Below are 14,626 nucleotides of genomic sequence, written 5' to 3' on the forward strand. Positions count from 1 at the left end.
GTATCATTCCCGTAAAATTCCCGTACCGTTTTTTTACCGTACCCGTATTTACTAACTATGCTTCATAGTCAATACCATAAATTTGTTTGAAAACTTTGGCAACCAGCTGTGCCTTATAAGTATGCACCTTGCCATCAATGTCAGTCTTCTTCTTGAAGACCCATTTACACCCTATGGGTTTTATCCCTTCAGGTGGTTCCACCAAAGATCATTCTTGGTTCTGGTACATGGAGTCCATCTCAGATTTCATGGCTTCAAGCCATTTAACGGAATCTAGATCCAATATAGTGTCTTCGTAAGTTCTAGGTTCATCGTCTTGGTAGACTAGTACATCACCATGTTGAGTCACAAGATAACCGTATCTCTCAAGCTCATGGCGTACTCTTCCAGATCTACATAACTCCTGTACTACCTAAGGTGGTTCGCTTTGATCAGAAACCTCCTCCTGATGTTCAACCACTTCCTGTGGCACATTATCCCGTCCTTCGTCTAGTATATTTTGTGGTTTTAGAACTTCATCGAGTTCTACTTTTCTCCCACTGGTACTTAGAAAAAATTCATTTTCTAGGAAGACACCAGTACAAACAACAAAAATGTTGCGCTCTTCTGGGTGGTAGAAATAGCATCTTTTGGTCTCCTTTGGATACCCTACAAATATACATTTACAGGATTTTGGGCCCAGCTTGTTCGAAGTAAATTTCTTGACATAAGCTTCGTAACCCCAAGTCCTTAGATAAGACAAGTTGGGCTTTCACCCACTCCATAGCTCATATGGAGTCTTATCTACAAACTTTGACGACATACGATTCAAAACGTGACTCGCAGTCTTTAGGGCATAACCCTAGAAGGATGCAGGTAGATCACTTAAACTTATCATGGACCTAACCATATCAAGCAAGGTTCTATTCCTTCTTTCAGATACTCCATTGTGTTGGGGTGTTATGGATGGGTGAGTTGTGATACTATCCCCCATTCCTTTAGGTATTCAGAAAGCCCTGAGCTTAAGTATTCACCTCCTTGATCCGACCGAAGAGCTTTAATACTTTTTCCCAACATATTATGTACTTCATTCCTGAATTCTTTGAATTTATCAAAGGCTTCAGATTTATGTCTCATAAAATAGATATAACCATATCTATTGAAATCATCAGTAAATGTGATGAAGTATGAATATCCACATCTGGCCTCAACTGTTAGTTGACCACATACATCACTATGGATGATGCCTAACAATTCACTAGCCCTTTCACTTTGTCTTGTGAAAGGCGACTTGGTCATCTTGCCTAACATGCATGACTCGCATACCTCAAATGACTAAAAGTCAAAAGGGTCCAAAACTTTATCCCTTTGAAGTTTTGCAATACGGGTCTTATTAATATGACCCAATCTACAGTGCCAGAGGTATATCTGGTTTTGATTGCTATGTTTAGCTTTCTTAGTTTCAACATTGAGAATATCTTTATTGTTTAAATCAAGAACATATAGCCCGTTATATAACCTTGCAATTCCAAATAGAATACCATTCAAACTAAAGGACAACAATCTATTAGATATCTCAAAATGATACCCTATATTATCCAAATCGGATACTGAAATAATATTTCTAAAAATAGAAGGTACGTAATAACAGTTATGTAGTTCCAACAATAAGGTCGTAGGAAAAGCTCCAACAATACGAGGACTGTAGAACATTCAAGTCCTACTCTACAGTCCTTAACATGTTCAAAAGCTCCGACAGGGTTTTTACCATTGTGTTCATATTAAAGTTCATTATGAACGATGCATAAGAGTCAGGCAAGGATTGCAGAATTAAATCCACTTGTAATTCTGCATCCAACTCAAACCCCAAAGTCTCAAGCCTCTCCATGTGCTCGATCATTTTGAGCACGTGAGGGCCAACTTGGGCTTCCTCAGTCAGGTGACTTCCAAACAGTGCTTTTGACATCTTGTACCTCTTATGTCGAGCATTCCCTTCGTAAAGCTCCTTGATGTGTAGAATAATGGCAGTAGCGTCCATATTCTCATGCTGCTTTTGTAACACTAGTGTCATTGATGCTAACATCAAGCATTGAACGCCATCAGCGTCATCAAAGAACTTTTGATGAGCATCATTTACTTCCTGAATGGCATCAGGATTAGGCTCAGCCCTGTATGGCTTATCAAAGATATACAATTTCTTTTGAGACTTGAGTATAATTCGAAGATTACGATACCAGTCTGAGAAATTGGATCCATCCAACCTGTTTTCTTTTTCAATCATCGGTCGCAGGTTCATAATGCTCATTTTGGTGAATCTACAATTGCAGAAAAGAAAAAGTCATTTTAAAGTTCATTATTATTTAATATGGTCTTTTATTAAACGACGCTCCCACTATTTTCCTTTGAAAGATGGAATACATGGAGAATAATGCATGTGATACTATAACATGTATATTCATATTTTGCAAAAAAAAATTCAATCAAATTGAAAACAAGGTATAACTTATTACCTCAAGTCCTTAGCAATCTTGGAGACTTTTAATTTCAAGAGAAATTAGACAAAAGAGTATCCACACTAAGGTGAAAGAAGAATTAGGCCAAGAGAGACATTTATGGCTCTTAGAAATTTTGATCTCTGCCCTAAAATTGATATATCATTTTCTTTATATATATAGCCTTGTAAACAATTCAATAATTATTTTGGACTTCCTTAAACAATTCCATAATTGTTTTGGAGTTGTAAATAACTCCATAATTATTATGAAGTTGTTAAACTTCTTTAAATAATAATATTGGATTAACATTTAATCACAACTAACAATTTAACTCTTAAATTGTTTACATAACAATTTAACCCTTAAATTATTCATATGTTTACAATTACAACCCATTATTAAATCCAATTTAATATAAAGAAAATGATTAATTATGAATTGGAATTCCATTTAATTCCAATTAGCAATTTTACTCGTAAATTATTCATAATAACTAATATAACCCTCCATTGAATCTAATTCAATGATAATGATGTAAATAACTTTATTACCCTTGGTAGGTGCTAGCCAACCTTGGATAATCAACCCTCTTTGGCTATTTCTCCATTCTCCTTAGTTTTTATGTGTAACCTCTTAGGTTCACTGTGGCCTAGCCGTGGGCCCAATATCATAGTCTATTTTGATATATTTTGTCATAAATCTTTATGAATAAAACTCGCACTGATTATGGTAGGCATCTAGCAATGCTCTATAACCCCTAAGTCACAATGAAAATATACTCCAACGAACCCTTTTATAATCATACGTGTTGTATAATCAAATCCTTCCGTTGTCTAATCCCAATTAAGAATGGATTCATGGTATGTCAAAATCCTTATCTTAATTTTATATCAAATTGACAATCAATACATATGGAACGTGTCACCATGAAATAACCTTTCAAGTAACATTTTATATACCCCGGCCGGAGATTTCCCTTCTCTAATGTATCTTGAAATTTGTCTAGGAACTTGATATCAATCTATACCAAGTCAACGGATTCCATCTTGACTATCACTTGTCCTCACACATAAACAACACATGGCCAAATCGGCTTATTAACACATGACATGATTAGCCTCGTGTTTATACACCATACGAACCATATGTATTTATGCAGAATCCAACCGTGATATCTCAGGTCTAAGGATTAATAATATACTAGTACGATCTTATGATAAATCATTGACTACATTTTAAATGTCCATGTGATTAATCATAAATAGTCATATTCGATAAACAGTTCACTAACCGCTTATCCATGCTAATGCCATAGTGATATAACTTTTATAATCACCCACACTAATACCATGACATAATATTCTACGGAGACATTCAGCATGCCTACTATGTAATATTATTGTCCAATTAATATTACATATGTAGGGAATAGTTTGATGATTTTGATCTTCTAAAAATTTATATAATCCGGACATTTCACATGTAATACATATAAATAAATGAAGCATTAAACCACATGTGAAATAAGAACACTTTTTTCTATCAATAACATAAAATGTATATACAAAATATATACATTAACATATATATATAAAACATAATGCCTTGGAACCGACAACATGATTGGTTCCTAGGGCATACACTAACAAAACTACCACTTGCACTAGAGCCAATCGTTGTGGTATCTAATACCCATCTTCTCAAGATGATGATCTAATTGCTTCTGTGTCATTGCTTTAGTAAGTGGGTCAGCTACGTTATCCGCTGAAGGTGTTTTCTGCAACAAAATTTCTCCAGCTTCAACAAGCTTTCTGAAAATATGATATTTATGCTGAATATGTTTTGATTCTAGTGTGCTCTTGGTTCTTTTGCATGTGCAATAGCACCATTATTGTTGCAAAACAAGGTTATCGGATAACTCATGTTTGAAACCATGTCAAGTTCAGCTACAAATTTGCGTATCCACACACCTTCTTTTGCTACTTCTGAAGTGACAATAATTCAGCTTCTGTAGTGGAGTCAGCAGTGGTCGACTGTTTGGAACTTTTCCAACTAACTACTTCTCGATTACATGTAAAGATGAATCCGGATGTAGACTTTCTATCATCCACATCTGACTGAAAATCAGAATCTAAGTATCCTTGGATTTTCAATTATGAATGTCCATAACTCAGTATTAAATCTTTAGTCCTTCTCAAGTACTTAAAGATTGTTTTAACTGCAGACCAATGTTGTAAGTACCTGCCACGTAGGGAGCTGCGTGAACTCCGTGGCCGGGCCAGTCAGGGTGTTAGAGCTAGGCGGTCTGTTACACCTTCATCTATGTTGAAGCATTCTTGAACATCCATCCATGAATTATCATCCGGCAAGCAAGGATCTTCTTTTTCCATAATCCACGCATCATCGGATTCTATGTCCAATAAACATATTGGATCATATGCCTCTCCTTTCTCCTCCCTAAGCTTTTGCCTCATTTCTAATTGAAGGTTATATTTAACAAAGACAAGAGCATTCAATCTTTGTTGCTCCAAACGATTCCTTGTTTTAGAATGCATATGTTCAAAGGTGCTCCAATTTCTTTCACAACCCGTGACACTACATGTAAGGCTTAAGACTTTTATGGCAAGTGTTTGCAACTCTTTGCACTCTTCTCAATAGCTGTCCCACCATAAAGCTATTTAAAAAAAAAAAAAAAAAAAGTAACAAACACATTACTAAGTTATAACAAAAAAAAAAAAAATGTAAAAAACGTACAAGCAAACATACCCGGTTGTTTTTGTCTCTTGTTATTATGGCCATATCCATTTCAAATAATCTTACTCCTCTTTTAAACTTGTCAAATTGAGCATCAACTTCAACTCTTGTTTCCACATCTGGATACATCTTCTCAATTACCTTGTACAATCCAATTTTAACTTCTTTGTCTGGATTGAAGTTTGGATCATAATGGTACCTAATATATAAAATCAACATAAATTAGATTTCTAAATTCAAATTTTCAAGCAATTTTTATATGGATTAAAAAAAATGATCAACACTTGCTTAGGATTAAGGTAGTATGCCGCTGCATGAAGTGGCCTATGAAGTTGAAAATCCCAACGAGTGTCAATTATCTTCCATAATTCTCTATATCGATGCTCCACATTGTTGAAATTCTTTGCAATTTGATTCTTTGCTCTTCTCATGGCTTCATAGATGTATCCTATTGCTGGTTTCGCATCACCATCTACAAGCCTCAAAACCTCCACTAGTGGATCCACACATTTCAAGGCAAATTGGATGGATTTCCAAAATCTTGTATCACTCAAGATAATATCCACCACTTTTTTCCCCTTAATTGTAGTAGCATGTGTACTATTTGCCCATTCTTCTGATGCAAACATGGACCTAAGAGCTAGTTTACTATCCATAATGCAACTCAATGTGAGAAAAGATGTTGCAAATCTTGTTACTGCCGGTCTTGCTAGCTCTTTATCCTTTGAAAATTTTCTATATAAATTAAGCACCCATGTATGCCTATAAATGAAACTTGTGACTTGCTTGGCTTTTGCAATGGTGTCATAGAATACCGCAATCTTTCCAATATCCTCAAGAATCAAGTCAAGACAATGAGCCGCACAAGGAGACCAAAATAGCTTTCTCCTTTTCTCTTCTAACATTCTACCGGCAGCTACATAATTGGATGCTCCGTCAGTTACCACTTGTACAACATGCTCTTCTCCTATCTCCTCCACAACACTATCAAGTAACTCAAACATTTTTTGAGCATTTTTTATAAATTCGGAGGTATCAATAGATTTCAAAAAAACTGTCCCACTTGGACTATTGACAAGAAAGTTAGTCAGTGATCTACCATTTCCATCCGTCCACCCATCTGACATTAATGTGCAACCATTCTTTTTCCACTCATTTTTATACTTTCCAAGTTTTTCTCCCACAAGATCAACCTCTCTCTTCAAATAAGAAACTCTTGCTTCATGATAAGTAGGAGGTTTCAATCCCCTTCCATAATCTCCCACTAACTTTAACATGTCAACAAAAAAAGAACTTTTAACTAAATTAAATGGTAATGCATTGCCATAAAGACACCTACATATACCTTGAATTACCTTTTCCCTATCCTTCACAACTTCATTTAAAGTTCTTCGCTTGGTTAAAACCACTTCCTTTTTTTCCCTTACTAAGAAAACTATCAATTTTACCCGTATTTGGATTAACATCTTGCTGTTTAAAAATGTCAACCATATCATCATCATCATCCTTATTAACTTTCTTTGCTACCAACAACTCTTGAAATTTCATCTTAACATCTTCGAGAACTTGACTACATGGCTTAACTTGGATATGGGTTCCAGCAAGATGATTTTTCATTCGTATTACGCCACCCCAATATGGTATACCACAATAGTTACATGTAAGATGCAATCTATTTTCCTCATTCAATTTTTTACAATGCTCCCATGTAATATCATCTAATTTTCCCTTCTTATTTCTCATGATTCAAATCTCAGTCTTAATCTAATAGACTAAAAGAGGCCACAAAAAACCAAATGAAGAAGCATAATGTAAGGAAAACAAATCAAAACTTATATACAAGAGGTCTATAAATTTGTTATCCATAAAACAATGCAACTAGGAATTTCTTGGTATTCTAATATTATATTATTTAATTGCCTCCAGTTGTATTCAACAATCAACAAAGATAAATCACTTTTTTATATTCTTAATGAGCAAGACGAACAAATCAAGGTTTTTGTAATATTATATTACAAATCAAATATGTAATGAAAAGAGAAAAAGAGTAGTTTACCTGAATCATTCGTGTAGAACTTGGGTGACTTTTAGCTTAATTGGTTTAATTGCTCACTGCTGAGGAGTGGGGACCGAGAGGCTGAGGTGCAACTGCTCTTTCACCAGAGTGAGTCTAGCAAGGGTAAAATTAGGGATGGGTAATTTTGGGTGGGTTTTAGTGAACCGGGTCGGGTGACATGGATCCGACCCGAAAATTTTTTTTGGGCCCTAGGCCCAAATTTTGTATCAATATTTTTAAGGATACGTATCGTATTGTAGGATACATATCAATGTATCGAAAGGTTTGCGATACAGCCTCTAATACATGTCGTTGGTGACCCGTATCGAATCGTATCGTAGGATTTGTATCGCGTATCGTAGGATACTAACAACTATTATTACTGTAAATCTGGTACCCTAGGCTCTGATACCACTGTTAGGAAATGATCTAACCCATGGCAGCGGAAAACAAAAATAAAATAGTGGTCAATTCCATTTTAAACCAAGGTCAGGATACAAATATTACAGATAATATGTTAAATCAAATATTCTGCAGTAATATGAACGATCAGAGTAAATATTAGAGTTCATACGCACATTTGAAGGCTCCTTCAAACTTGTCTCTGACTGGTTTCGCTACCAATTCAAAGTAGAATCGAACCAGCGGTACTCCACATAAAGATAACCCGAAGAGCTAAAGAAGGATTTGCTAGATCTTCTTTAGCCTTAAGAATCAAGAACAAGAGTCAAATGAATTTGACTCATACAAATTAAGGTGGCATGGGGTAAAGAGTGGACTGGAGCTTTTTCAATGAATATGATATAAAATGACTTAAAATGAAAAGTGTTATCTAATTCATAGAACACATGCACTTATATATTACATGTGAAACCCTATTCCACTTAGGAATAGGCTTAGGCACCAACCCAAACAGCCCCTATGTCCAAACATCCCCATTTAGATATTTTTTTTAATTATTATTATTTCAATTAAATTAAATTAAATTAATATATATATATATATATAATATATTAACATTTAACAATAACAATAATTCATTTAAATATATGCGTACACATATTTAAATATAATCTCATTTATTTAATTTTAATATCAAATTAAATAAAGGCAACAACCTCAACAAATTGAATTACACTGTGAGATTACCAAAATACTCTTTTGCCTGAAAAGACGAAAACGCCCTTTACACAAACTGATTCTTAAATTATCTTCTATGTGTGTGACCTGTAGGCTCCTCATCATACCGACAGTGTGTAGTGTCACGATCAACACCAATTAATCGTCTTACTATACACAGAACAAGATTGACCCCTAGCAAGACATCATGGCCACCTGATAGATTCAGATTCAGCGAAGTAGCTACCTGTCAACAATATGGTTACCGTACAATTCAATCATTTCATCATCTGTTATCTCATCGAGACCGAAACACATAAATAGTGTCAACCTTAGTTACTCTCGATATGTATGTATTCAGTTACTAGACCAATGACTAGAATAATAAACTAGATTGAGCAACAACTCAATCCCACTATGGCCACACAATTTTAGTGTCATTGCCATTTATTGAATTGCGCCATGAGATAACTTCTCCCATACTGATCAGCAGTGATGAATTCTCTGTCGATCCACCATAGTCTTGATACACTCCTTGATGTATCCAATCACTACCGTATTGACAGCTTTGAATGGTTGGGCTAGTGTCAAACTACACCAATCGGTGCATAAGGCGCTCCGATGATCTCAAGTCTAAGGATCACATGCACCACCATTCATTAAAGAATTTGTTCCATAGACACTAGGGTTACCATACATATGGAATCTTCTGGTGGGTCAGTCCAGTGAATTTGCCTATAGCAAGCACCCATGTGTTGCACCAGGTTGTCACCAAACAACCTTGACAAGTTAGATCAGTCACTGCCTTTCGATAAGGTCGTTCAACACTATGATAGTCTTACCGTATTATCTATGTCCTTACTTCAGAATAATACTAGGGCTACGCCAAAAACTTGGTGATGATTTTCGCAAGTGTACGAAATCGTGCAAGTAATAAAGTGTAAAATTACGGATATCGACCCCAAGGGAATTACTATTATCAATTACCAATTAAACTATCCTATTAGTATTTAATCAATCAGATTTTCAGAATGATTCAATGAAAAATAAAACAACTTAGAAACAAAACAAAAACAGACTTTTATTAACACTTTAGTAGGAAATCAATATGACTAAACCTAGGGCATAGATTTCACACCAATTTAATCCTATGCATTGACAATTATCGTTAACCCAATTAAGCTTATTCTAAAGACCAAACTCCCTAATATTTCGCTAACTTTCTCTCGAACAATTAACAAATTAACTCCTAATTACTAACCCGAATTATCTCTAATCAGATTTAAGCAATTGGAGATCATTAAGTTCTATGGAATTTACTAGAGCCTCACAGATCGCGGTAACCTATCTCTAGTGTTCGCTCAATCTATGGTTTTATAACCTTAGACTAATTAGGTTTCATCTCTCGATCTCAATCTAACCCATAAAATCATTCAACTCTAGTGCCCTTAAGAATTGAAAGCTTTAAGCACAATAATAAAACTTAAAACAAAACTTAATAGAAATTAGTAACAAATAATTCAATGCATATTCATAAAATTGGGCGACATCTTAGCCCTAGAAAATAAAATTAGTTCATACTTTCAATAATAAAAACCATTGTATTCATAAACATGAGTATAAGAAAGAGTATAAAAACTTCTCTAATTGATAACTCAAAATTGCAGAAATTTCCAATCTCCAAAGAGCAGCTGAACTTCTCCCTCTTTCTCTCCACCAAAAAATCAGCTAAAGACATCTATTTACACTCTTAGGGTTTTAGGGTTATGATTCCCACTATCCTAATCACTTTAGAACTCTTAAAACAGGAAATGGACGTCATAAATTTAATCTAAGAAAACCCAGATTCGCAGTTGTGCCGCGGCACTATGCCTAGGCATAGTTGATTCTGCCCCAAAACGCGAAATCTTAACAAGATGATGGTTTTTGAGCATGATAACGTTCGAATCTTGCCAAGTGGTAAACATATGAATTGTAGCCCTTTGAATCATCTTTCCAACGGTTCAAGATTCATCTCAATCAAAAATCTACAGCTCAAGTTATTGTCAAATTATTGTCGCATGTTCAAAACTGGAGCGTTTTCCAGGATTTTCACTTTAACTTCAAATCGCCCTAACTTCTTCGTTTCAGCTCCAAATCACAAACCATTTGATTCTTGTTGTCCCACATTCCATCATCGATATAACCTTCATCTGAATATCATTTTAAGAACCTGAAAACACTCGAAACATACCCGTGATCCCATAAAAGACATTTATAAAATAATTAAGTTAAATTTCACAAATTAAACACATTTTTCCACAAATAATCCAATTGAATCACTAACAAAAAATGTATTTTCAAGCTTTTATCAGCTACGGACGTTTCTAGAATGGCCACCATATGCGCTCATAGGGTTCTCACCATCAAGATTTGAAATACTTGATACTCTCGTCACGGTTCTACCATTCTAAGGACATATATCAATACATACGATTTGATTTACGCGATATAGAATAAAATTCCTTTTTATTAATCAATAAACATTATTACAAAGAGTCAATTCTACAATAATTGATTGGCTCTAGAACACCTACTCTAACATCATATCGATATATGGGGTCCATATCACACTCCAGATCATGATGGGTCTAGGTTTTTCCTCACCATTGTAGATGATTTCTCCAGAGGCACTTGGGTATTCCTTATGCAATCAAAAACACAGACTCTCACTCACATTAGTAATTTCTTATCCATGGTAACCACCCAATTCAAGTCATCAGTTCAAAGGGTTCGAACTGATAATGGTCGGGAATTTTTTAGCCATCAGTGCTCCTCGTTGTTTTTGTCACTTGGCATTTTACATGAAAGCTCTTACACCTATTCTCCCTAACAAAATGGTGTGGTAGAAAGAAAACACAAACACCTATTAGAAGTAGCCAAAGCCCTAAAACACCAAGCCAACATTCCCATTAAATTTTGGGGAGAATGTGTGATCACTGTCACATACCTGATCAATCGGATGTCAACTCGTGTCCTTGGTGGCAAAAGTCCATATGAAGCATTGTTTGGTAAGGTACCCAAAAACAGTCATCTCAAAGTATTTGGTTGTCTCTGTTATTCTGCCATTATTGGGTCTCATGATAAATTCGGTCCACAGGCCACTCAGTGCATTTTTATGGGATATCCAATGTTACAGAAGGGATATCATCTATATGATCCCGCAGCAGATAAGTTTCTTATTTCCAGAGATGTCTTTTTTCATGAAGATAGCTTTCCCTTTATTACAAATGCTGCCCTTCCAACTCCATCAACAAAGTCACCCATGTTTCTTGGAGATGAATCTCCAACAGGTCCTCAATTTGCAATACTACCTACTACCAATTTGCCATCACTAGAAACTACACCACAGCACCAACACTAATCTACTCCCACATCTCCACAAACAGACTTCATCCATCTACTGACATTCCCTTGACCACACAAACAAACTCTCCCATCCCCACCTCCCATTTATCCTCAAAGACAGTCAACTCGTTCCACCAAACCACCTATCTGGACATCGGATTATGTTTGCCCCACCCTACCAAATTCATTAGGCACACCTTATCCATCTTCCAATTATGTTACTTATGACCGTCTTTCTCCTACACACAGAGCTTGTATCAATCAGATTTCTGCCAACCGTGAACCATCTAGCTATTCAGAAGTTGTCCAACATATTCAATGGCAGAAGGCAATGGCCGACGAACTGAATGCCCTAGCTCACAATAACACTTGGGATCTGGTACCTCGCCCTACTCACAGGAAACCCATTGGCTGCAAATGGGTATTCAAAATCAAATATCAAGCGGATGGTTCAATCGAACGATATAAAGCTCGACTAGTGGCAAAAGGTTTCACACAACGGGAAGGTTTTGATTACCAAGAAACATTTTCACCCGTTGCAAAACATGTTACTATAAGGTCATTTCTATCTATTGCCTCTGTTCATAACTAGTCTCTACATCAAATGAATGTTCATAATGCTTTTCTTCATGGTGATCTACATGAAGAAATATATATGGAGCTTCCACCTGGACTTCGCAGACAGGAGAAGAACACAATATGTTGTCTGCGCAAGTCTCTCTATGGTCTAAAACAAGCATCTTGACAGTGGAACGAAAAGTTCACAAAGGCTCTTACAAACATTGGTTTTGTACAATTCAAGCATGACTATGCCCTTTTCTCCTGGCGCAAAGGTGAATTTTTTATTGCACTCATCATTTATGTCGATGACATTTTATTCACAAGAAACGATGAAGAGGGAATCAAAGGTTTGAAGGTGCATCTCAATAGGCATTTTCGAATAAAAGATCTTGGTGAGCCAAAATACTTTCTAGGGATTGAAATTGCCAGATCTCAAACAAGCATTTCCTTAGGTCAACAAAAGTATTTTCTTGAACTTATATCAGACTCTGGGTTAGCAGCATGTAAACCAAGCGTTATTCCAGTCGAGCACAATATCAAGCTTACTACTCAAGAGTATGATAAAGGGACACCATCCTCAGAAATAGATCCGCCACTATAAGATCCTTCACATTATCAAAGACTTGTTGGGCGATTAATTTATCTTACCATGACACATCATGATATCAGCTACGTAGTCCATATTCTCAGTCAATTTATGCATGGGCCAAAACAATCACACATGGATGTAGCAATGAAGGTACTCAAATACTTGAAAGGATGTCCTGGCTTGAGACTTCTTTTACCTAGAGATGAAAACTTAAATGTCACAGCATATTGTGACTCTGATTGGGCATATGCCCCATGACAATGAAAATCTCTCACCAGGTTCTGTATAAAACTCAGAGGTGCACTAATCTCTTGGAAGACAAAGAAACAGTCAACAGAATCTCTCTCATCAGCAGAGGCTGAATATAGAGCAATGGCTAAAACGACTTGTGAGATCATCTAGATCCTTGGGTTACTAGGAGATTTGGAGGTACATATTAAGAAACATGTTCATTTATATTGCGATAACAATGTTGCAAATGATATTGTAGCAAATCCAGTGTTCCGTTCCATTAAAGAACAAAGCACATAGAGATTGATTGTCATTTCGTTAGAGGAAAAATTCAAGAAGGAATAATCAAGACTCTACATATCCGCACTTCAGAATAACCAGCGGATGTCTTCACAAAACCATTGTGTAGCAGACATCACTCTTATCTTCTTCACAAGCTTGGAGTTTATGACGTCTACAAACCACAAGCTTGAGACGGGGGGGGGGGGGGGGGGGGGGGGGGGGGTGTGATGGAAAATGATTATTACAGGGTGCTGTGACCCAGGCTTAATTGAAGGCTGAAACTATTATGGCTTGACTGAAGGAATTACAGTTACTGATTTCATGTAATTACATTGATTATATTTGATTGTATTTCCATATTTTACACTTGTAAACTTGTATAAATTAGACACATTACAATACTGAAAAATATAGAAAAGAAATATTCTTTCATCTTCTTCCTTTATCTTCTAGGTACTCTTTCATCTTTGTTCCTCTGCCTCTCTTGCCTATCTTTCTTTGCCATATTATGACACATAGAATACATAAGTTAACAATGAAATATAGCTAGCCAATTGGCCAAATTTATCTCATCAAACCACCGATATCTTTCATTCCTCTACCTGTACTCCATAAGCTACGTACATCTTCCCAGTGACGAACATCAACTGAACTGAGGTCATGATCTACATCTAGTGCTAGAAAATTGCTAGCTGTCGCAGTGTTGCATGCACACCTTGATTTCACTTTTGGTCTTGGTTCAATTAACCAAATATGATGAGAGACAAGGGAGTATACTTTTTTAAAATCAACTGTTTTCTTTTGAAATCCAAATATATATGCACGACAGAAAGTTTAATTGTGACTTTAGGTTGTTGTGGGTGCAACTGTTTCCTGATTAACACTGTTATTGTTCAATTTCTTGAAGGTGAAGAGGTGGTGTTAACATATGACAGAGGCACGGGTGAAGAAGCAAACATATTTTTTTTGTTTTTTTTTTTAACTAACCCCAGGGTTGATACGACGGTTAAGAATGTTTGCTATTTTCGTTAAAATCTTGGGTTTAAACTACCTTAAGATAACCGATAACATTTGTGATTTACTTTGAAACATTATGTATTATAGGGTGTTTANCGGTTAACCGATGCTCTGAAATACAATAAATAATATACGAATACATAGGACCACTTAAGA

The 14,626-nt window shown here is 35.8% G+C and overlaps 1 protein-coding gene across 1 annotated transcript; it reads right to left on the reverse strand.

The window, feature by feature from the left end:
- Positions 1-5,091: 5,091 nt before the first annotated feature.
- LOC116123674 lies at positions 5,092-6,845 on the reverse strand. The gene is made up of 4 exons (XM_031409423.1): positions 6,677-6,845; positions 5,511-6,492; positions 5,241-5,427; positions 5,092-5,148 (listed from the first exon to the last, which is right to left on the reverse strand). The coding sequence occupies exons 1-4, from the start codon at positions 6,843-6,845 to the stop codon at positions 5,092-5,094; spliced, it is 1,395 nt and encodes a 464-aa protein (XP_031265283.1).
- Positions 6,846-14,626: the final 7,781 nt, after the last annotated feature.

This window comes from Pistacia vera, unplaced genomic scaffold (genome assembly GCF_008641045.1).
Source record: "Pistacia vera cultivar Batoury unplaced genomic scaffold, PisVer_v2 Contig144, whole genome shotgun sequence".
In the NCBI taxonomy this organism is placed as follows: domain Eukaryota; kingdom Viridiplantae; phylum Streptophyta; class Magnoliopsida; order Sapindales; family Anacardiaceae; genus Pistacia; species Pistacia vera.